Source organism: Cryptomeria japonica, chromosome 7 (assembly GCF_030272615.1).
Source record: "Cryptomeria japonica chromosome 7, Sugi_1.0, whole genome shotgun sequence".
In the NCBI taxonomy this organism is placed as follows: domain Eukaryota; kingdom Viridiplantae; phylum Streptophyta; class Pinopsida; order Cupressales; family Cupressaceae; genus Cryptomeria; species Cryptomeria japonica.
The window spans coordinates 807438831-807464666 of NC_081411.1; the positions used below are offsets into that span (position 1 = coordinate 807438831).

General features: G+C 37.5%; 1 protein-coding gene across 4 annotated transcripts in view; it reads left to right on the plus strand.

Annotated features, from left to right (window-relative positions):
* The window catches only part of LOC131065601 (uncharacterized), a 195436-nt gene that overhangs the window by 23350 nt on the left and 146250 nt on the right, over positions 1 to 25836 (plus strand). For 3 of the 4 annotated variants that reach the window (XR_009111454.2, XM_058000188.2, XM_059207815.1), the window contains exon 2: positions 10815 to 10890. Coding sequence is in view for 3 of the 4 variants with exons in the window: in XM_058000188.2 (XP_057856171.2) it covers positions 10815 to 10890 (76 nt within the window). In the remaining variant the exon portion in view is untranslated. Of the gene's footprint in view, positions 1 to 8709; positions 8940 to 10814; positions 10891 to 25836 lie in introns of all 4 variants that reach the window. The other variant, XM_058000339.2, reaches the window with a different exon arrangement.

Below are 25836 nucleotides of genomic sequence, written 5' to 3' on the forward strand. Positions count from 1 at the left end.
CTTATTAACTTTTGACACTTAGAAATTTTTAATTAAGTGTCTTTATTCATCAAATGCAATGTGGGAATTGCATCAAAAAGATGGGGACATGACACGATTGAACCTATTTTTAGCCAAGCTTAACTTCAATTACTATTCCATCATTGATATGCTTCACCTTGAAGGTATCCATGCTTGTAGTAGTGATTTGAAAATCATAAAGCTATCCCTAGAAGATTGCACTAGCCTTGTGGAGATGTTCATGGCATGTCAAAGCAAAGCTTAGTTGAGCTCACTTGAGATTGTCCATTGTCTTGCATTCTTAGCATTAGTTTAGCATTCCTAAACCTTACTCCTTTTTTTTACGCTTTTTATCAAAGATCATTAGTAGTAGGAAAGAGCAATATTGCAACATCATTCGAAGAATGTCATTCTATGAGTTTGAAGAGAACAATTATGTAAAGCTACAACAAACACATCACACCATTGAAGCTATCCAACACGTCAAACCTAACATTGTAAACCTTGGAGTCGTCTCAAGTGATCCTTTATGTGCTCAGCATTTGAGAAGTCTTTGTTCAAGAGAGGATAGAATATTCAATACTTTATTTTGTGTTCGATCGTGCATAAAAACACCATCAACACGAAGGAAATTCAAGATTGTGAAAATTTTCTTCTTTTAGCGCATGCACTCTCATGCTTGCTCTTGTGAATCTTGTGCTTCCTTGAACTTGGAACAATTCTTTGCTGCCACGTTTTGTTCTTTCTTGCTATGATGATTGAGTTATTGTTGATGTCTTTGACGTTGATCTTCAAAGTCGTGGATCTTGATGAAATGGAATGCATCACCTTATTGAACTTCTTCTCTCCATGTAGCGGGATCCTTGATCTCATCATCCCTTGTATGAGTGCTGCCTTTCTTTGTGATGGAAGTTCTCCTATCCGCTGCCTTGCATGAGCTTTGAGACATGGAGTGTTGCAATGTCTTGGACCCTCCTCCATATGCTGAAGTCTCAAATGGTGTGATCTTGATGTTGTAGGTGAGCTGATGAGTCTCCACCTTTCTTTTCATATGCTTTGCCAGCTTAAACATGCTAGTCTGATCTCCTTCCAGTTAGACCTGCCTATAAAACCAACAAAGGAAGCATCAAATATGCCTGATATAGACATGTTTCTCAACTCTTTTAATCTGAAATGTATTCTAAGTGTTTTATCTCTTATTTTGTGCCTGATTTTGATTGTAGTTTCTGATTTGAACTTGCTTTCAGGTTTGGTTTTGTTGATGGTGTTTTGATGCACCATTGGACATAGAATAAAGTATTGAATACTCTATCCTTTCTTGAGTAAAGACTCTCAAATGCTGAAGATTCACATAAGGATCACTTGAGATGACTTCAAGGTTCTTTTATGTTAGGTCTTAACGTGTTGGATAGCTTCAATGGTATTGATGTGATTTGCTGTACCTGTGAGGGGACTTACATTGAATACCTGAATGCTCGAATGATGCTGGAATATGGGATTTCACTTGACTTGAAAAAAAAGGAAAAAAGATAAGGGTTGAGGAAAGCTATTCTAACTCTAGGAATGTAAGAGCAATGGATGATCTTTGATGAAACTCAACTAAGTCCTGCTTCAACATGCAGCGAACATCTCTAGAAGGCTAGTGCGATCTTCTAAGGGTAGCTTTATGATTTTCAAATCATCACTACAAGCATAGACACCATCAAGTTGATGCATATCAATGAAGAAATGATAATCGAAGTTAAGCTTTAGCTGAATGATTCCAGTTGACCACGCAAGGCACTTTACCATCGACAAGGTGTTAGTAGTATGGATATACGAATTTCACCATTGATCATACACAAAGTCTTCCATTCATCTAATTATCAATATTTAAAATGAAGATCCAACAAGAAATCATGCCATTGTAGAAGAAACAACACATTCCGCCATAACTTCAATGAAAAGGGAGTTTGTTTACAACTTTGACAACAATTTCTGCCTTCTCTTCCTATTCTACTCTAGCTACTAACTATCAACTATCAATCTTACAAATGAAGAAGTGAGGCCTTTTATAGTGCTCTCATTACATTTTAGTAGCTCAGATCAATTTGAGATCAATGGCCTATATTGAAAGATAGAAACCCTATTGCAAAGCATTTAATGCTCGACCAATGATACAAATACAATTGATGGGACACATGCCCTTTTTAGAAAATTCAACCTATGAATGATGATGTTAGGTACATCAAACTTTGTGTCCATATGGTAATTATCTTCTTTTTGATAGATGAGTTAGGTTCATTGAATTTGGACGCCTTATCTTGATTGGATGTGATTGGTTAAATGATGACTAGGCGCCACCTCAGCTTGCTCGGTCTTTGTAACTCATCGTAAGTGTGTGAATGAATGAGGCATATCTCTTGACACTCAACATTTGCGAGTGCTTGATGTTGATAGTTGCTCCTCACGTCGATCTTCTAACTTTGATTAACTCTTCTGAATCTTGCCTTGTTGCGATCCCCTACATTCCTGATCTTTCATCTGGCTACACTGGCAAAGATTCTTGGATTTCCAGAGGAAATTCAAGATTGTGAAAATTCTTCTTAAGTGTGCCACGTTGACGTTTATCTTTTGCCTTGATGAGAGCCTGCCTTGCCGCAGTTGTCCTGCACCTGCAAGAGTTGTTCAAATTTGTGTCACGATATTGACATTTGCTTGCAAATAAATAATCGATTACTTAAGATGAATCAAAATCCTTGTAAAGAAAATCAAATGAGTCACAGCAAGAGGCCTGTTTCCCCATAAAATGGAAAACTTATCTCAGATCTACGATCTCTTCAAAACTGAGAATTTGATTAAATACAATGATCAAAATAATGGCAAATGAAATTGACTTTGGTTCAAAAAATGGCTATCTTAAAACAAACAATGCCGCCACCTTTGCTTCAAATGAATCATCATGGTTGGCTGATACAAAACAATGACAAACTTGCCATCCCAAAATGAATGAATTCGCTGCTGAAAAGAGTAATTCGTTGAGGTAGCTGATGTTACCAGTGATCTGGCCTCGTAAACTTGCTAAAATGAAATTCGATGCCAAAAGAATGTATGATTAGAATGGGTATCACTGAGTATAACTCACTGCTGAAAATCTTGAATCAGGATTCGAACTTGTTGTCAAGACATGGTGCGATTAGTAGGTAAATTTGCTGATCTTCAAGATAATTCGCAGTGAATTGATTGTGTTCGCAATCCTTATGATAAAAAATCGCTGAGTATAACAATTGCTTCCAACTGGTTCATCACTGAATACTGTTTTATGACCTGCATTGTCTGTGAATATTGCTGTTGTGAGAATGATGGAATACTGATCGCTATTCTCAGAAATCGCAATTGTGTATTTGCAATTTGATCCTAAATTGTCCTCTTCATAGTCGCAGTGCCATCATCTTCAAAATGGTTAGCAAATGGTGATGATCAAAAGAATGTAATGGCCTTTGTGAGGAGGAACTTGCTGTCAAAACAATAATCTCAATATCGCTGGAAATAGAAGGGAAGTTATAATTGTTACACACAGTCCTCCAAATCGCATAGATTCAAAAATCGCTATCCTTCACATTATCAAATTAGCAGTTGAGGTGGAATTAGTGATTTAAAAGGTAATCATCAGTTTTAAATTGATCAATGAAATGATCAATTTCTAAATTATGGCTACTTAAGGAGATCGATAACCCATCACGATATTGTTTGGCAGCCTTATTTAATGTTATTTGAAACAAGGTAATCAAGGCACCATCTTCTTTAATATTTGCAATCAATTTCATAGGTATTTAAAAATAAACATTGCGACTTTCCTGTTGCATTGATTGAACTTAATTATCGCCATCATGTTGAATCAATCTTTCTTGTTTGGCGGTTCTATATCAAATGCGATGCCATCTTCATTTAATGGCAATCCAAAATCGTGGCATGGGAGAGGTAAAACGTACCTTTTGCATGGTATTCTTGATCACTTATTTCAAAGACTTCACCACAACCTCGAACTCTTCCCTGCCGTGCCTTAATCACCTTTTAATTATCTCACAAAGATTGACGGCTCCTTATTAAATATGACGAAATGATGTGCTTTGCAAGGCTTCGAGTTTTGCAAATCAATTAATTTCGCATCATTGAATTCAATCTTTTCTTTTATTGAATTAACAAAAACATCGTTACTAAGCCCACCACCTTCACTTAATCAATTATTTGTGTTCAAATCACAGATCGCTTAGCTTAGAACTCATAATACTTTGATTGTGATATGCTGGCCACTTTGGATTTAATGGGTTGTATCGAGCTTTACAGTGTCACAAGGCATCGAGTTTAAATAATTGCATTTGGGTGGTCATTTATTTAATGAATTTTGATCATCATTTAAGTCTTTCGTCACATTTGCATTGATCATGAAATAAGACTTCACCCAAGCACATGGACTGCATCGTGGAATGCCTTCCCTTTGTTCTTTGATTTACCAAACGTATTACTGTTGCAAAGTTCGCCACCTTTGTTCAATATCCTCCAATCAATCACCATTGAGATGCATCGAACTTGCTTTGCTCATTTTGCAATTGAGTATTGAAATCGTTTTGAGCGACTTGCATCGTTAGGAGCAGTGCTGAGCAATGCACGAAAAGTGCAATGCTTTCGAGAAGCAATGCTTAAATAAAACGATGCCATTGAAATGCAATGCTTAAAAGCAGTAATGACATTAAAGGGCATTGCTTAAAAGCAGTAATGACATTAAGGGGCATTGCTTAAAAACAGTAATCACATTAAAGGGCACTGCTTAAAAGAAGGAATGTTCTTGAGAGGCATTGCTTAAAAGCAGTGATACTCTTGAGAGGCATTGCTTATTTTCCATGCCTTAGCCAAAATTTCATGATTTTCATTTTTTTGAATTTTTGATTTTTTTGTATTTTTTATTTTAAAAGACACTCTATACTATGCTAAACTATGACACTTTATTCTACAACTAGGCTAAAAAGCAAAGAGGGGTCCCCATTTGCAATGGGGCGATGTGTGATTACATCACAACAGGTTTGTTTGATTTTACTTGATTTCAGGTCTGAGGCCCGCCCTTCCTTATTAGCACTCTAAGTAGCGGATTGGAAATGCTTCTCAAGAAGTTCAGACTTTTTGAAGTTCACTGACAATCAACACAAGTAAGTCGGACTTTTGAGGGTCCACTTGCTGGAAGTGATCGGATTTCTTGCTGAGCACTGATAGTGCTTGCAAGCTAATCGTGGTTTTAAGGAGGCATTGCCTTGATCTTGGTTATAGCCTTTAGATGGAAGCAAAAACCTCCAACTCTTGCCCTCTACATGCTTTAATTGTCACCCTTTGATCTTTCACTTAATCAGTTTTGAAAATTGCTCCCTCTTCACCTATTGACCAGATTTTCAAGGCAAACTAAGACTTCACCCAGCATGATCGGACTTTTGACACTCCATGAGAAGTTCAGACTTTTCAATGAGCATTGATTGAGAAAGTTTGGGGTTTCAATAGGGCACTGACAGTAAGTGCAAGCTGATTGGAGATCCAAGGGGTCATTGACTGTGATAATTTGGACTTTTCACAAGGCATTGACTACGAGTGTAGGCTGATCGGAGATTGGAGGTAGCATTGACAGTGGCAGGTCAGACATTTGAGACCCCACTGACCGAAAATGGTTAGGCTTTTATATGGTCATTGACAATGCCTCAGTTAGGTCGGGTTTCTCATGGGGCATTGACAGTAAGTGGTTCAACCCTTGGTAAATCTTCTAGCCTCCATTTTGTTCATGCCTTCAAACTTCTTTATCGATCCATCTTGATCTCTCTTTTTCGTTGAATTCATCTCACTTAACACATTAAACTCATCTTTCCTTCATCTTTACATAATCATTGTCTTAGACACTTTCATCTAACCTTGGGCAGAGTTCTTAGCATGCATTGACAATCATCCAAGGAATTTTGAACATTTTAGGTAGCACCGACTGATCAAGGTCGGGGTTTTGACCCCTCATTGACTGTGAGAAAAAGATGTTACCTATGCTTTCTCAATTACCTCATTCTCATCAAACATTCACCCTTAGAAATATCTATCTTTCTAAGCAAAGAGCTTCCTCATCATGGATCGGACTTTCAAGGGGTCACAAACTGAGCAAGAAAGGGATTGGACTTTTCCTACCCCACTGGCCGAAAAAGGTCGGACTTTTGAGGGGGCATTGATTGTCAGCTAAGGCAAGGCAAGGGTTTCAGGGGGTCACTAATTGTGGGATGAAGTAGGTCGAACTTCTAGAGGGTCATTGACTGTGGCCTCACTTATGCAATTTCATTGATAGAGACACTTACATTTCACTGGTAGAGACACTTACTTCATCAATCTTAAGGCCCTTTGTCATCAACACACCCTCATCTTGATTTCCTATGCTTTGACTGTCCTCATCCTGATCATCCCTGAACTTTCTTTGACAGTCCCCCATGCTTAAACTCGACTTTATCTCTGATTTTGGAGGCATATGATATTGATGATGAAAGGAAATGATCTAAGTTACCGGTTCTTCCCCTTTTGGCCTGGGTTCCGGTTCTGGTCCTTTGCCAGTCCTGGTTCTCCTCGGGTTCCCTCCCTGGTCCTTCCCAGGTGGCCGGGTTCGCAGGACCCATAGGGAACCCGGCCACCTGGGAAGGGCTTGGGTGGAACCCAGGTTGAACCCAGGAGGACCAGGGTGAACCCAGGAGGACCCGCATGAACCCGAGCCCATGGTTTCTCAAAAACGGGGCCCATGGGTCAAAAAAACAATAAAAAACAATAAAAAAAAGACTTTAAAAAATAGTTTTTTTATAATAAAACTCTAATTCGCCCCTTTATGACTTTTAAAAAAAGACTTGAAACTTGAATATTATCTTTTTTGCAAATTATGAATATGATATTAGACTTTAGTTATTAGTTTACCAGAGTTACCCGGGGACGCGTCCCCGACTTGAAAACCCCCGTCCTCGTCCCGGGGACGTTTTGGGGACTTGGGGATGGCCAGAGGACGTTTCCCCCCGTCCCCAAATTGCCCTGCATTTTGAGGGGACGTCCCCGAAACGGGGGGATGCCTGCCCTAGCTTTGGGGGACGTCCGTACGTCTCGGGGATGGCCAGACGTCCCCCATATCTAAGGCCATTAAAAAATATTAAAAAAATAAAAAAAGTTGTATTTTCAATTTTTTAAATTTTTTTTCTAATATAGGCCCCTTATTAATTCAAATTGTTATTAAAAATAAAAAAAATTAAAAGATAACATTAATTAAATTTTAAATTTATTAATTTAATTCATAATTTTGACAATGAAACTATATGGTGCTGCCCCTTGACCCCGCAAGGGGCGATGCCCCTTGACCCCACCTTGGGGGCGTTGCCCCCAAACCCCTGTTGAAAAATATGGGAGGAAACTACGTCGATAGAAGTAGGGAAAATTTAACCTCCGAGTCTATTGATATGCATATTGACAATGTGACTGAATTGAAATTCTGATTAATGAATGCATAATTGCATATTGTCTATTGAGTATTAACAATGTTGTATGTTCAAAATTTACATTCTAAAATGTTTTCAACTTTTCATAGTATCATACACATGCTATATCCATGTTTTATTGTTTTCATATGAATATAATGTATGTATGCATGCTTTATCCATGTTTTCATATGAACATTTAGAATTTTGAAATTTTCCTATATATTTTAAATTTTTCCTATAATTTATATAGCCGTCCCCTTTGCCGTCCCCAAATTTGGCAAAAAAATTTGCTGTCCCGGAATGCGTCCCGCTGTCCCTGTCTCGGAAACTCGGGGTAACTTTGTAGTTTATTGATTACATTTGTGATATATGAATATTTATTGGCATTGGCAATTAATAACTATGGATTTATGATTTATGATTTATCATTTATGTATGGAAAGTCACATTGTATATTTTATTTTTGTATGGATTGTATATATTGACCATATATATAGTGTATGGGTATATATATATATATATATATATATATATATAATTAAAATATATATATATATGTACGGACGAACCTGTACCCGTACCCAAGATTTTTTTTTTTTGCTGAATCTGCGAATCCGTACCCGAATCCGAACCCGAATCCAAACCTGAACCGGTAACTTAGGAAATGATCATCCAAATCGCCCATCTCTTAAGCCCCGAGAGTTAACTGACCTCACTTCAACCCAAAGAGAGAAACTTGACTTGATCACTTTCTGGCAACCTAAAATACTGCACCTCCTCAAGTGAAAGGTTAATAGCTAAAGACGCTGCACCTAACCTAGAAAGCTGAAAAAAGTGGGGGTCCCAATTTGCAATGGAGCAATGTGTGAAATGGTCAATTTGTAATATACCTCACATACTGTTCCAATTTGTAATATACACCCTTACTTTTTTCTTTTCTTCTTTTTTTTTTCTGACTACTTGATGGCGTTTGGAATGAAACACATTGCAGAATAGATGTTGCAGAGATAATAATATTGCAGCAATTGAATAATAGAAGTATATTCAATAATCTTGAAAATGAAATTAACCCACAACTGGAAATAGTTTCATATTTGATTTCAGTATTTGATTTACAATATATCATCATTATAAGCACTACCTAGTTCATCAAAATACATTAAAATGTCATTTCTAACATACCCATTAAATCTGGAAAGTACAGAACAGATATAGGAAGCTGAAATAGCAAGCTGAAGCCAAGATTTTGGACCTCACCCTTCAAGATGTGATCTTTCAACTCCAAACGTGACTCCTCTGTGATGCTTTGCCCTAGGCATCTCGCAAGTAGCAAAGAGACCCTTCAAAATGGAGGCATTTTGACTCACCAACCCCACGTGCTGGAGTGTAATATCAACTATTGGCAAATGGTACAGCCAGCAAATGGAGTTCAAAGTATGTAATCTGCTCCCAAAAATCTGTACTCTCACCCTTCTTTGAATGCTTATGATCTTCACCATCAATCTCAGAAGAAGCAAATCGAATATTTATTCTTTGAAGTTCAGATATGATTCCTGAATGAAACTACCTATAAATCTACGAGGCAGGATCTTTCACCAATGAAGTAGATGTTCTTTGCAAGAATTTTGCCCTCACAAAGCCACAGGATGAACAAGTTTAATCCAGCAAAGTTCTGTTTTCAATATCAAATCCACACATAATGAAAAATGAGCTCAAAATCCTAATATATACTCTTCCCAGAGCTGACACCCTTTTCTAGGGATTTGTACTTTAATTTAATTGAATTTCTCCTGATGTCTCCCAAAGTTGCCACCTACTTCTAGGTGTCCACTTTATTTAATTTAAAACAACTTATCCCCTTTAGGCACCCACATAGTCATTCTAAAATTAAATAATGCTAAAGTAAATATTTAATTTAACTTTAATACTTTTTAACAATATTTAGAATAATCACTTTGCACCACATTAACTACCAAAATATCATCATTAAATGCATTTATTGACATTCCCAAAATAGAAATATTGTCAACCGATCAAGTTGGTGTCTAAATTGTGACTTACTAAAAATAGTAAAAACATACGAATGGCCTTAATTCTCTCCAGAATAGGTCATAGCACAAATCTCAACCAACTGAGCTCAATGCAAAACTTGTCATCACAGGATTAGTTTAACTGAACAGTCATCAAAACCCCAATGAGTTCTCTAACCCTAACTGAGCCTACAAGAAACCACTGAATATGCTAATGGTCAACATGTTGACAGTGCTTACAAAGATGAGATTACACAATTTGAATTGTCTCACAAGAGACAAAAACACAAACAACAACTATACAATAATGTTTCATACACTTGTGTTTTATGTATGTATAAATATTACAATAATTTAATAGGAAGCTTCTAAGAGAAGAATTATACATATTGAGATGTCCACAGTAATTAAAATCAACAATAAGCCTGTTTGAGTTAATAGTATGTGTGCAATATTCGATAGTATATAATAGCACACACAACTGTGTCTTATCATTTCTTCCCTGCTTAGAGGAAGTTTGCCCCTCCTTTCCTCTGTACTTTTAGGAGGGACATACACTTAGTTTGAGTTGGCAATGAGTCCTTTTAAGTTGTAACCATGGGTTAATGGAATGGTGCCTAATAGTACATTTTTGGACATCAAGAAGAATATCTGAACACTGAAAAGAGGCTGAAAATCTGAAATAGAAGAGCCAAACTTTATCAACAATCTCAAAATATGGAGGGACTTGAAACTGATCATGAAGCTCCCTGTCTTTGCCTTCGAGTCTTCAATAATATATCATGAACTTGTTCATTGAATTTAGCTAAATGGTGAACCCAAGAAGCAGCCTTATGCATATATATCTTGTATCTACAATTCCAAAAGAGAATTTGATTTTAATTAACAGAATGCCAGTTTGTTTTTCCCTTTATCTGATAAGACTAATACTTGCATAAATGAACATAAAACACAACATATATCAGATTAAGTAAGAGACGCATAGCTTTATTCATATGGAGTTCTATGATTAGCCAAGGATCAGACATGCCCCTGCCCACGAGAGATTAACTTAAAAACAGGGAGCCAACAGTTGTCTGTTGTTCTGTTTTTTATATTGTAGTAAGCTGATTTTCTTATTTATTTAATGATTGATATTGTCGGTATTAGTTTAGAATAATGCACTCTTCTTTTGATATATACCAGTATTTATGAAAATAATAACATAATTCATATCCTTTAGTTATTTGTGGGCATTAGCGTAAGTAATGAGCTTTAATTGCTTTAGCTATTGTAACAGGTGAGTGCAGGTAGGGAACAACAGAGGGATATTTTTTCAATTGCGGCCAGAATTAGATCAACATTTGGTTTGTCAGGTATTTTATTTTTCCAAAAGCATATGTGAGCATATCTGGATGTGGTTGATGTCTTAAAATGCCTAGTGTTTTATTCCGATAAATGGCTTTCAGGGTGTCAGGACAATTTCAATTGACAATGATCTTATTTGTAGCTTATGGCTCCAAGATACGATGATTTATTCCAATCTTTGATTGAAATGTTATTTAGTTGGGCAAGACATTTTTGAGTTTTCAACTGTATTTTTTGGTTTCAAGGATTGGAAAACAATTATTTACCTATGTGAACTTGTAATAATTGAGAGTTTGATTTCAATTATATATGCTTATAAGTTTTTATATAGATTTAGTGTTACCTTATAGTTTTTTATTTGGTCGCATTTAGAAGTTACTTTCTTGATCATTCATGAATCATTTTTATCATTTCTATAATCCAAATAAGATTTACAAATTAGAATATGTACTGAATATTAAGTCATTAGTATAGTCCATTGAAGGATAGGGCCAATTGTGGAGCAAGATGAATGCACTTTTGTGTTTGCAGTTGCACTATATACAATGATTAACAGACATACAAGCATTAAAAAGTCATCCTTACACTACACTGTTATTTTCTGTTTCATCATGTTTAATGTGTGTGCTGTTTCCTCAATTAGTTCTTTTTGTTTGCTTTGGTTTAAATTTAGTTCTTAGCCCCTCTGTTGGGGCATGGGTGTGGAAAAGTATCTACTCCTGTTTATTCTAAAGTATTTCTTTGGATATATAATGAGGCTTCTTTTCCAGGTTGCGAGTTCATCTAATTATTTAATGGAATGGCACTTATAACCTGCACAAGGGAACCAGTTAAACAATTGTCAATAAGAACAGTTTTAGATAATACATAAACTTACTTGTAATATCTCAGCATTTTCAGCTAGAAAAGTTATAGATGCATTACTGGTTACTTCCCTGGAGATTGGTTAAACAATTATCTACTCCTGTTTATTCTTCATTATTTCTTTCGGTATGTAATGAGGCTTCTTTTCCAGGTTGTGAGTTCTTCTAATATTATTTTATGGAATGGCACTTATATCCTGCACAAGGAAAGTGGTTAAACAATTACCAATAAGAACAGGTTTAGATAAATACATAAACTTGTAATATCTCAGCATTTTCAGTTAGAAAAGTCATAGAATGCATTACTGGTTACTTCCCTAAAGAAACCTGCATCCATACTGGTATGCTTTTGGTATTGTCGTTGCTTCAAATATCACCAGGGTAAATATTGGGTTCTATTTTTCCAGATCCTGCTCAGGAATGGTAGTAGTATGACTCAGGGTCCTGAGCTGTACCTGACTATCAAAATTTTTCCATTATAAAACATATGAAAAAAGATATAAATTTAACATACAACTAACCATAGATGGAAAACTCGGTGAGTACTCAGCTGAGTTTTCCTTGTGACTCTGCCATGTTTTCCATTGAGACTGGCAAGTTCTTGGCACGGACTTGCCTGAGGATGGGATACAACAGCTACCACACAATTTTTACTATTTTACTTCATTTTTTGACTTTTTGTGGTCTTATTTTGCTTAGCAGAAGACATTTTTGTCTTTTATTGATTCAAGGGTCATGTGACATATGTAATCTTTGAATTATAACAAATTGATGATCATAATAGACTAGTGTGTTCTCTAAATGTATTAGTTTCTTTTTTTTGTTTTTTTTGCTGAGTCCTGATTCTGAATCAAAATTTTTGGTTGCTGAATCTGAGTTTTCGAACTATGCAACTAACCATAATGAAGAGGTTGAAGGGAGACATATTTAGCCCCAAGATAGGTGTCTTGTATGTTCTTGGGATGGTTCAAAAGTGGTAAAAAGTTCCTTCACAGTCTGTGGTGCTCAGACCCTACTGAGAGGCCATCCCTGCAGAGTGGGGAGTCTCTCCTTTGGGGGGGACTTTGGCCCTCCCTGGGACAGCTTGGGTGATGTCCAAGCATCTCTTGACCTTTAGGGATGTTTGGCATCCCTAGTAGCCTAAAACAAGACAGTTGATCAAATTAAAAAAACAAACACGAAAAGAAAAAAATGTCCTGTCTTAAACCTTAATCTAAAAGGGTGTTCATGTAGCCTATCCAACCTATAAAAGCCTTTCAAAACCCTAGCTCGTGCTCTTTTGCATTAATCAAAAGAGAAGAGGAGGAATAGACCAGTCTAGCAGGTCTAGACATGTCATGACATTTGACATGGACAATGAGTTAGAGTAGCTATTGTTTCATGTGTGCTAGTGTTACTTTGTACTTTGTATCTTGAACTTGATGAATAATATAAATATTAGACTGCAGATGCTTGTTGTTGATCATTAATTTTTCAACTATGTATGTATTTCACAGCTTCTTTTTACTCTTTTCTTTATCGGTAATCGCTTTTGACTGGAGCTTGAAACCAATGGGGCCATAATGGGGGACCCCATCCCTGAGTACATCATATCTGATTTCGAGGCATTAACACCTCTCCGTCTTCACTCTATGCTCTTTCTTTTCTCTTCCTTTTTAACACCCTGTTGATGTGTTTTTTATGCACAAAACATTTCAGAATAAAGTACCAAGGTAATTTAGCCTCTCTTGAACAAAATTACCTCAGATGCTAAGAATGAGATCAACTAAAATGATTCCAAGGTTTCTACATGTCAGGTCTTGATGAGTGGGTACCTCAATGGTTGATGTGAATCGCTGTGTTTCACTTGGGGACGTACGCAAATGTTTGGATTATCATGAATGATGCGGAATAGGTGTGCTGACAACTTAAGATTCATCAATATGGCTTTGGATTTACGTCTCACTAAAAAAGGGGGAAAAAGATTAGGGTTCAGGAAATCTATTCTAAACCTAGGAATGTAGGAAATGATGAATGGATTTAGTGGAATCAAACCAGGCAAGGTCTCACAATCAGGTATTGACACAAGCTTAGTGCAATCGTCTAAGTTATACTTAAAGATTTTCAGGCTATCACCATCAAACGTTGACACCATCCAAGTTGATGCTTGTCAACGGACACGTAATAGTTGAAGTTATGCTTACTCAAATTCTAGTTGACCACACAAGGCACACTTACCGGCGGCAAGAGGCTAGTGGTATGGACTAAGGATTCCACACGAATAAATTCAACAAATCTTCCACTCAATCTAACGTACATGAAAATAAATTCTAATCTAAATTCTAATCTAACTTGGAGGAATTGAGAACCATGAATGCAAATACAACATTTGAAGAGCAAAATCACCAACAATTGAACAATGATTAGGATTCAAATAGCTGTAGCATATACCAACAATTCTACAAAAACTCCCCCCTACAAATGAGAGACAGAGAGGCATATATAGAGTCTCTTACAAAATGGATGGCCAAGATTGATCTAAGATCAACGATCGAGATCATGCCAACAAAACCCTAGAATTGCCCTAATTAGGGTTACATAAAAAATGGCGCCACCAACATATGGCCCAATGAAAAGATACCTAGTCATCAAATAGGGAATCTTCTAGAAGATTCCTCCCCGCATCTCTCTCTCTCCTAGCATACTCCAAGAATCTAGCCAATACTGAATCTAACTCCTCTATGGAAATGCTAGGCAAGGTATCCTGCTGTAAATCAATCACGTCCAGTGAATCCGAGCAAGCATTCAAAGTGTTCTCCCATTCTGGCATGAGCTTCTGCGAACTATGAACATGAGTCAACAAAGAGACCAAGTCATCTATTTGACTCTTCTTCAAAGAGTCCAACTGGCAAAAATACATAAATTTCATCTTGTCTCTTAATTCGGCTAAGTGTAAACCACTAGCATCACTAACATCAACACCCAATAATTCCTCAATCGAGACAAGGATCTTCATCTGAATGTCTTGAATTAATCCTTCCATCTCCATACAACTCGACTGGGCATTCTCATAAGTTGATTTCTTCACGGCTAATGCACAATACCAGCCATGGAAATCGTATCTGTCTCCACTGTGCGCAATGTTCTCGCTGACCAAGGTGGAATCAGGAATCTTCTTGAAAGCCTGGAGGCATGGAATAGTCATATCTTGGATAGGCCGAAATTCTTCCCAAACTCCATCCAAATACTAGATTTTGAATACAAGCCCTATTGTCCTATCATATGCATGAACAAACTTAGTAAGGAAATCATCTGCCTGCTTTCTTGTGCTCTCAATCCACTTTTCCACCTTTGAGTGTGTACCTCTCGCTGCCTCATAGTGTGAATGTATTCCATGGTCAACTGCAATAGGGGAAATAAGGGTGGGATTTTCACGCTTTGTCCCTGCAATATACTCTCCGAGTCTAATATTTTCTTCTCTGTACCTTTCTTTCTCCGCAACCTCTTTGCCTAACCTTGCATCGATTGCCTGGAGGTTTTCACCAATCTCCTGGAATTCCTGTTTTCTGGATGTACGACCAAGGGCAACTGAATTGATCTGGAAATCCATAGGAGTAGCTATCTCCGCTGTCACGCCTGCAATAGGAACAACAATCTGCGCAATCCGCATTCCTGTCTCATCTGTAGCTATGTGTGACAAAATCTCCGCTCTCTTGGGCTCCTTCCCCTTAGCACTCCTAGCTAGGTAGTCATCAATATCATCAATAGGCTGCACCTCTATCATTTGTTTACTTTTTTCCATACTTCTCATCAACCATTCAGGAATAGCAGCCATCTCCATACCATCATCGAGACATACTTCTTGATCAAGCTCTTTCAATGTCGAGATACCATCGTCATCATCATTAGGATTATTCTTGGTCCAATCATATACCTCATTTCCCAAACTAACTTCCAAAAGGACGGTAGGGGAGTCTGATTGATCATTATTCTCATCAGGAGGTGCAGATGTTGCTGTGGCATGGAACTCTTGAACATTCTCTGGTAGTATCACTATGTTGGAACACTATTGAGTCTCCTTGTTCTGTTTTGTTACTTCAATCACTTCGATTGATGAGACACTGGGAGGGGGTGAAGGAATGATAAGTGGAGGAATGATAGTCTTCTGTTTCTTCTTCACCTCCTCAACCTTCTTCCCTCTGGCCTTGACTTCTCCTGACATGTTCTTTCTTCTCTTGGGAGCTTGACTCTCTTCGTCTGCATGAATCCTGACATCACTGACAGTCCTCTGATCATCCTCGAAAGTAGACTCTTCCGGCTTCATCCTTTCATAAGTGAAGGGAACACCCATGTCAACTAACTTATTCATCTGCATATCCACCCATAGGCGGGAGAAATTCAAGACCTCTCTCATCAATATATTCAGGTCAATCTCCTCTGACTCTGACCAATTAAGCAATAGATTGCCTTCTTCATTTCACTCTCATACTGTGGATGTGTATGATCTCTATCATCTAATACCTGATCAAGAATGAGGAAAAGTCCACACTTCCTCATGAAATCCACTGACATTCTGGACCACATTCTTCTCTTCACTGCTTGCTCGTCCATCAGGTTAGCCCAATAATCTTCTATGTCAATCTTGTGAGTGAACTTCTCTCCCCTGATCCTTCCGACCTTCTTGTCTGGATCAAATCTTTCTCTCTTCTTGTATGTAGCAAATCGATAGAATGCAAGCTCCTCACTCGCAGTGCTGGCGGCTATGTTGGATTGGCAAACCTCTGACGTCTTTCCAACTGAAATAGGGAATGTCATTCCTATCCCGTGCTTCTCTCTCTGGATAACATCGAACTCTAGAAGCTGTCTTACCACTTCCAACAATATCATTCTATCGGTTGGATACCTAGGAAGTCTGTAGGGTTTAGATTGAAACCCATGAATCCTGAGGTATGTGAAAGTGGGAAACTGTATATACCACAATCCATACTTTTCTATTAACTCTGTTGCCTCCTTGGACAATCTTCTGTGGATTCCGCCTTGCAGCATCCGTGTGATGTACATAGTGAATGCATCATTCACTCTCTTATAGTCTCCAATTCTATGCATGCTTAGCTGGGGGTAGCATTCATAACTCTTGAATTGTCCTTGCCCATTCCCGACTTCACCTTTACATATTAATCCTCTGTATGAAACAAACCGTGCAAGCAGGTACACTAGGTAGGAAGTCATGGCGAATGACTTGGATTGCTCTACATTCCTCAGCTGAAAATCTAGGTTGTCACTTATAATCTTGGACCAATTTACTGGTGTTCCTCTAAGACAATCCTGGATGAAGTAGAACATCCATCCATCAAATATTGCTCCCTGTGGCATCCCCATCACTCTGTTGAGTAGGAATATCAAATCACTATATTCCTCCTTAAAATCTATTCACATAAGTGTCTTGGGAGCCTTGGAATGATGAGACCTAGGCTCATTTATCCACTTTTTGTAAATTAAATTCTTGCATACACCCATCTTCTTCGTGTATCTTTTTGCATAATCCTCCTTGGTCACATCCTTCATGTCTGTTCTGCGTGGAATTCTGAACACCTCTGCAATAGCATCCTCAACAAGGTAGGCGATGACAACGCCCTTAGGAGTCTTAATCATTTGTGTGAGTGGATCGTAACATCGTGCACACTCCAGGATAAGCTCACTGCACTGTATGGACTGTGGAAATCCAACGACATGGAAAATGCCACTCTTGATAATATTCGCATATGCTGGGGAAGGAACTTGATCTCTGACTCCAAACATCCGACGCTGCATCTGGTCGAAGTCTAGGAAATGCATGTATGTATCAGCGATCTCCTTCCATCTGGATGAAATCTTAAGCTCTGGATAAAATCCAGTCTCCAACATCTTCAATAGTTCTTTCCTTTCCTTATATCCCGACTTTGACATCGCACATGTACGAAGCTCGTAGTTAGATTTAGGAAAATAATATTCATAATAAAATTCCTGACTTTCTAAAGATTTTAGCTTATTTAGAGCATGGAGTCAGGAAAATAATCCATACACTTGGTAAATTTTAGCAATTAAGTTCAAAGTGTGACAACACTAAGGCATGGAAGCCTTCCATAAAATTCATTGAATACCTCCTTATGCTTAGAAAATATGCAAGCTAAAATGCAAAGGAGTATATCGGATAAATGATAACTAAGGAAATGTGTGAAAGGTTTGTGTTTTCACACAATGAATGTCCGAAGATACCTTCCGCAGTCAACAATGGAGGTCAACAATTTTGAAGACAACTTGAAAATCAAACTTTTAAAACATGTTGCAATCTTCAAAATGTGCATAATCTTGATAAAAATCAGTTCTAATGATCAAAACTATCATATTCCGGAATGCAAGTATGGCTGGTAAAAAATTAATTTCTGAGGACAAGTCTGAAAATTGAATACTTCAGACTTACTAGCACCTTGCAAACTAGTAAAAAATCCCCGAAAATGATGAAAAATGGCTAAGGAATCATCTCCAAGCAAATTCGCCAAAATGGTTAGGTGGCTGGAAATGAAAATTTCTGAAGACAACCGCCTAACAATGGAGTTTTCAGACTTGCAACAGCGATAAAATGGTCTAAAAAATGCACAGAAAACTCCATAAAACGCCTCTAAATGCAAAATGCCTAAGTTGGAATTGACTCGGCAATAAAAACTTAAGTCTGGAAATTAATGGCAACCATTAATGGAGGTCAAAATCTGAAGCGAACCTCAGATCTGAAGCGAATCAGCAGGCTGGGAATGATAGCTGCCACCAAACATAAATGAAAATCACCAAAATGTGGCATCAAATCACTCCCAAAGCAAAATCAAAATCTTCCCAACTAGGGCGCCAATGTAGAATTCTGAAAAATGTTATTAATGGCAGCCTTGATCTGCAGTGATGAAGGTCTGAACAACAAGCAAAATGGTGGAGGAAAAAATTGCCTGTCTCCAAACATGAAATTGCCAATTTTCACTAAAAAATGCTAAAGTTTGAAAAAAAATCGCCAAACTTAGCAAAATCGAAATTCTGAAACTGGTCTTTAATGGCAGCCAAGGGGAATAGATCAGCAAGCTGGAAAAAATGGAGGAAAATAAATCCTCAATCCCACACTTCACAAAAACGCCTTGCTAAAAATTCACCCAACTTGGAGAAAAATTGCTTTCATGGAGACACTTGGCAGAAATAGTAATAAAATAATGCTAAGTCTCCTCTCATATACTTGTTTTCACCTCTCATTTTCACCACACAAGCAATGTGAGATAAAACACTTCTATAAATACTTGCTTGGTGAAAACCTAATTTGCTTCTAGAAGGTTCAAATATTAAATGATTATTTGCAAGTTATTAAATTTTTCTTTTAAATTTTAAATAATCATTAATAATTATTTAAAAGCAATTAAATGGGGCCTATTTATTAAAATATTGCAATTTAAATCAAAATTAAGCTTCCAGGGGAAAATCGATATAGGTTGGGATTGAAAAATCCCTTTAAAAATCATTTAAATCGTCAAAAAATTCCCCATAAGGGAAAATCGATACATACTTGGACAAAAATCCATGCATAACTTCATCAAAATTGCACACAAAAACCTCCCAGGAGAAAATCGATATGAGCTTGGACAAAAATCCGGACAAAAATCCACTCTATTTGCAAAAAATCACCCCCAGGGGAAATTCAATGGTAGTCTGGATTGAAAAATCCACACTCCAAACTCACTTAACTTGGAAAAAACCTCCTTGGGGAAAATCGACCTTAGTTTGGATGAAATTCCGGACTCAAAACTCTTCAAAATACTCCCTGTGGAAAATCGATCCCTGTCTGGATGAAAATCCAGACAAAAATCCTCACTTAATGTTCTCAGGGGAAAATCGACCTCCGTCTGGATGAAAATCCTGACAAAAATCCGCACTTAGTTGTCACAAAAATCCTGGTGGAAAATCGACCCAAGCATGGAATCATCCTCAACGTTGTCCGCACTTTAGTCTACACTCGAGTCTGCACTCTTGGTGGAAAATCGATGGTAGTCTGGATAAATCCTGACACTTAGCCAAATTTTAGCACTTCCAGGGGAAAATCGACCTAGGCATGGATAAACAGTGGGGGAAAATAGTAGCCAGTATGGATTTCAGGGGAAACCCATGTGTAGTGTGGATTTTGAGTGGGGGAATGGGTTGGGTAGTTTGGAATGTGAGGGGAAAAGCACCTCTAGCATGGAATTTGACCCTTTAACCCTTGGAATATGGATTTCCCTTAGGATTTTATCATTTTAACCACTCAAAATCACTTAGAGACTTTAAATTTAGACTGGACTTAGGCAAATTTTCCAAAAATATGAACGGAACGCTAGGAAAATATTGGAATAAAGTGTGAAATCAACTTAAATAATACCTTAGGAGCGAGAAAACAACTCCAAAAGGTCTGTGAATATCTTGGCACTTTAAAATCACTGATGCGCGTGTTTAAAAACACGTTAACGCTCAATAGGTCAAACACTTAGGCAAAACTTAGGATCATTAAAATATCAACGTTTGCAACGTGATCCTATAACTTCAAAAACCTTAGACGACACTAGGCATGATCAAAACTCCGAGACTCGGGCACAGGAAACGCAAAATTGCCCATTAAGCAGCCAAAACCCTAACCTAACAACGCAGAAAGCCGGCAAAGAGGGGGTCCTCGTTAGCAATGGGGCAATGTGTGAAAAGGTCACAACACACCCTCACCATCATTTTTATCCTCCTCCATCATCTTCGACCTACTTTCTATCCTCCACCCTCTTCGACCACCTTTCTATCTTCCACCCCTTGACCTCCTCTCTACTTCTTCATCCTTCTCTCCTCATCTCTCCTCATCTCTCCTCTGCTTATCTCTCCTTACCTCCTCATCTCTCATCTGCTTATCTCTCCTTACCTCCTCCTTACTTCTCTCCTCTCCTCAAGTCACCTCTCCTCCGGCCTCCCCTCGTCCTCTCTACTCCGGTTTCCTCTCAATCACCTTCCTCCATGCATTGTACCTCGTCTTTCCTTCCTACTTGTGTGGCATACCTCTTGCTGCCGTCGACCTGCCACCAACCTTCCTTTTGTCGACGATTGCTCTCCCAACTCCGACCTTCGTCACCCACCTATCTTCGTCTAAACTAGCTTGGGTGGGACTCGAACACAGAACCCAGTATCAACACTGAGCATGCAACCACCGTTACACTGCGGGGTCATCCCCAACTTCTTTTTACTCTTGTTGTTAACATAAATGATAAATTGCAACTTCTTTAACAGTAACTTTTAATTAGTTTTTTAAAAGTACTAGTGTCTATACACATTTTAATAGCCACCCCTCATAACCCCCCCACTGTTCCCAATATCTAGAAAAATGTTGCATTCCCAAAACTGCCCTCCCATCCCAAAGGCCCAGAGAAACACTACTTGTATGGCATTTGGTTTTAAGGAACTAATTTCTGATATGATGCTCCTTTTGAAGAGCACTATGTTTCTTTATTCATGTAACTCTCAAGTTTGACTACCTCCATTAACTATTTTCCTATTTAAAATAAATATAAGATGATAGAAACTCTTACAGAATGTCATGCCATTGCTTATTCAATATTTTGAATTATTAATTATCAGCAAATAAGGAATTATCGGTTATAACCATGGCTTATTCTATAGTTTGAATTATCAGTTATCATCAAATAAAGAATTACCAATCATCAATAGTGTTTTATTATACTTTTGGTTTATTTTATGCATATAATATTTAAAATTTTATGTTATGCTTAATTTTGTTTATATCTTAACAGTAAAGCAAATTTTTATTATTTTTTTGTAGTGATATACCACTCAAGCTGCTCTAAACTTGAGGTCCAAAAACATGTTAACCCCATGCTTGCATCTTGTACTTGAAATTGTACTAGTAACTTATGCAATAGATAAGTAAATGTGTAATATCTCAATATCCTATCCTGTAATGTCCCCTTCCTAGGTGACAGGTAGTTGAGCAAGGTTTGGCCTATCATCTGGTTCCTGTAGGCCAGTGGAGTGAAGAGGGAACCCATTCAGGAGTCATGGAGCCTTGCAGGGGCTTTGTGAGCTGATTTAGACATTCAGACGACTGTTCCTAGTTTTTAGGAGGGATCCCTATTTTTTAGGGAATGACTAAGAGTTGGTCCTGAGGTGTTTGGGAACCATTCTGGATCATTTGAGACTATCTCCTAAATTTTAGTGAGGGGTTCTATTTTTTAGGGAGGACTACGAGTTGACTGGTTGACCACTCAGAGGGCCATAGAGCAGAGCTGGTTCGCTTTTGAGCATTCCCAGATTTTTGTCGACAGTTTCCTACTTTCTAGGAGGATTCCTAATTTTTAGGGGGATCACTGCCAGTTAGCCTGCAACACTTAGAGTTCATCCATGGACAAGTGGCTTTAGTCAGAATTCGATTCTAAGTCCAGATGAGCAGCTTTTGAATTATTTGGGAAATATTTAATATTTCCTAAGTTGGATTAAATAAATAATAATAAAGTGAAATAATATAATCACTTTATATTATAATAAAGTGGCCCCTTGGCACATTTTCCTAATAATATGGCCACTTTTAATGAGGAATTAGATCCTCAATGGGTCAAACCACTTAGGGGAAGTTATTTTTTAATAAAAACTTACATTTTAACATGTTTTATGATGCCAAAAGTACAACCCTAACCCCAAATTCGAATTAGGGTTTGAGGCATGTTTAAAAGACATTGGGGGCAGCATTTTATTATTATACAGGTTATCGTTTGAAGAAAAAAGTGCAGGTTCAGAGCTCTGGAGCACGATTTGCAGCAGAGCTAAGTCTGTGGGAACGAAAACTCCCTCAGAATACAATGATTGGACGAAACCTTAATTTTGTAGCAGCAATATTTCATCATAATTCTCATTGGCAGGTTAATATTTGGTTGATTGGAGGACATTTTCAGTGATCAGCGGCAGTCTCAGTCATATTTTGGGAGTATACAGCAGTCCCTGCCGTGTTTTTACATTATTTCAGACTTATTTCAGCCTTTGGTGCAAGGCTGTAGCCTAGAACCAAGGAAATTTGCAGATTGCCTTCACGACTGGGTTAGGGTTTCATGAAATTATCCTGCTGGGAACAAATTATAGAGACAAAATTGCAGTTCAAGGGTCTAGGGTAGCTGATATCATCACAAATTACTGATACAATCTTAGCCGTACCATTCTTTAATCTGAAACAACAATTTCCTATGTGGTGTTAGGGTTTTGGTGGCTTTGAAGTTGCTGATCAGTCAATAATTCATTCTTATTTTCTGTATCAGACCTTACAAAAATGTTATTGCTGATAGAATTGGTATGTAATTGACCCATGTGCCTTAATACAATCCATGCTTCAGTTATTGGACTCAAAAATTCTGAATTTCTTTCATTTCCAGTCAAATATGTTTTGAATTTGTTCATTTAAGTAGAATAGCTCAATCAGCATTCTCAAAACTCATTCAAAAACACAAAAAAATAACAAATTGCAAAAACAACAAAAACCATTCACCAATCTGCATACACTGGTCAAAGACAATTATTTCAGACCTAAAAACTCAGAATTGGAGTAGGAAAATAGTTGGCATCTTTTATATCATGTTCATAACAAATCCCAGCAATGACGGTAAGAGATGAGTATTTTTATTTATAACAATTCTCAAAAGCACAAAGATTGTTGCGTATATTGAGAAAATATGTTCTGTTGTTGCCATTAGAGAGATCAAATTGGTGGACAGACATGTTTCTTCAGCCAAAATTTTGGCCCAAGTTATAGGCTTAGAAAGCCCTCATTTGGTGAACTGCGTATTTCAATTGAAACATGGAGGATTGTGGGGCCATTGTCTCTAAGAGTGATTGCTTAGTTTGGGACTTCAATAACTTGATTTCATCTCATAATGATGTGGCGAGAGGCAATGCCGCAATTTCAACCTGAGACTTTTAGAAGTCTTAATTTTGTCATAGCCTCAAAATTGAGTTAATTTTCTTGAACTTTTTTATTTTTCTATAAGAATGCAATAATTCAATTCAATTCCTACGTGGTATGTTTGTTGTATGGGTTCATTAATAGTTTCAGTTTTTGAAAGATCCCCAATCCAATTTTTTCCAGGTCTGATCCAAAATTTGAGGTTATGTTCAATGTTTATTTGCTGATAACTCTTTGGCCAGTGTATATTTGGATGGGTTTGATTGGTCTTTGTTTTTTGTTTTGGTTGGTTTTGAAGTTTATGCAAGATTTTTGAATATTACATAAAAGAGATTGCTGATTTAACATAACAAAATGCATAACACATAAGGAAGATAATCAAGAAACTTTTTTTTTGTTTAAAAGAGCAATGAACATACCATTAACATGTGCCCATAGGTCTGATGTAAATTTCCAGCCAATAGAAATATAGAAATCAGCTCCAAATAATGTTAAAGCCCTAAATACACTCTAGGGTTTGAAGTCCTTCAACCCAAAATGGAGCGGCTGACTAAAATAGAGCTGGAAATAGATAATAATGACCTCTAGAAGGTCTGCCCTGCAACCAATTGTAGAAAATCTGCCCTCCAACTGATAGATTTGCTCATAAATCCCCAAAGAAGGCTGCCATATGCACATTGAAGCTGTATTCTGATGGAAACTGATACCCGGAGAGATGGGTTTTCGTCCAAATCCCCCAAATCTTCTAGAAGTTGGCGTTCTTGAAAGCCCAAAGCTGCTGAAACCCTCATGCAAGCTACTGATCTGAAAATGGAGAGATAAGAATGAGAGCAAATGTTATTAAAGTTACTTTTTATTTTCTCCAAGAAGTTCGATCCATGAGAGGGGTCACTTTTTGGCCTTAAAAACTTAAAATTGAACTTGAGGGTCTATTTTCTCATTGACAAAATGACCCCCTTTTAAAGACAACTCGAGTTACTAGGTAGGGGGTCACTTTTCACTATTCATCCTTATGTTTTTCAGTTACTATTTAGTTTTCACTATTCACATAAGGCCAACATTAGAATTTCAATTTTAACCATAGAAATAACTCCCAAAAACCAACTGGAAGACCTGCGAAGCTCCCAAACTGGATCCCACAACCTCGGGTTGGGTCCCAAACCACCTTGCTGACCTACGAGACCCCAATAGTAGGTCAACCTCCACCAAAAATCTGAGAGGACTAAGGAGGGCACATTGCAGTTTTTGAAATCACATAATTTTTTGGGAGGAACACAATGAAAAAACACCTATTGTTTATGGTTTCTTGCCTAAGACACTTTGTTGGAACTAATTTTGTGGTCTTTTGCTTGTGAAACGACTTTGATGTTGATCTTGTGGTAACATTTGCAAGAGTCGAGACATTATGTTGAGTACTTAAGTATGAAAAAAACATGTCATGTGATAACTATGCCATGTGTTATTCTTGTTAACCTTTCTTAGGAGATTTTTATGCAGACCTCTGGAAGTGAATTTTTGTTTGCAGATACACCATATTTTAGGATGCAAACTAGACAAATAGCTCAGTTCATTCATTTGCAATTACATGTGATGAGCCATAATTAAGGCTGGTTGGCCAGCCTTGTTTGTGGTGGATCAGATATTAACCGCCAAATTCGCTAAGTTTTTTATGTTCAATTAAAGCAATAAACATTTAATCAACTATTAGATTAAATTTATAAATAAATGATAATTATTAGATAAATTTTTTTAGCTTGGGGCTGACTTGTTCCCACCGCTCGAGAGGTAGTTATCTTTCTTTTAGCCGATGTGTGCTAGTTATGTATTTATAGAGGATTGTGAGAGGATTTTTGACATGGAAGGTTTTCTTTCTCCATGCATTAAACAAATGCAGCATGGGAGCTTAGAAGCAAATCTGAGCATCTCGCACTTGGTAAGACAAAAACCTTAACCCAAGCCACTCTCAAGCTTTCAACTATGTTTACATCAGTCACTAAAGTCTGAAAACATCTTTTCTTGGCGCTATCTGATTGGAATTCTGTATAGGTGGGATTTAGAAGGCGGCTACAGGAAGCACTTTCAAAAGTCACAAGAGCCCGCCATATTTGTAAGGAGAATCGCATGGCATTTGG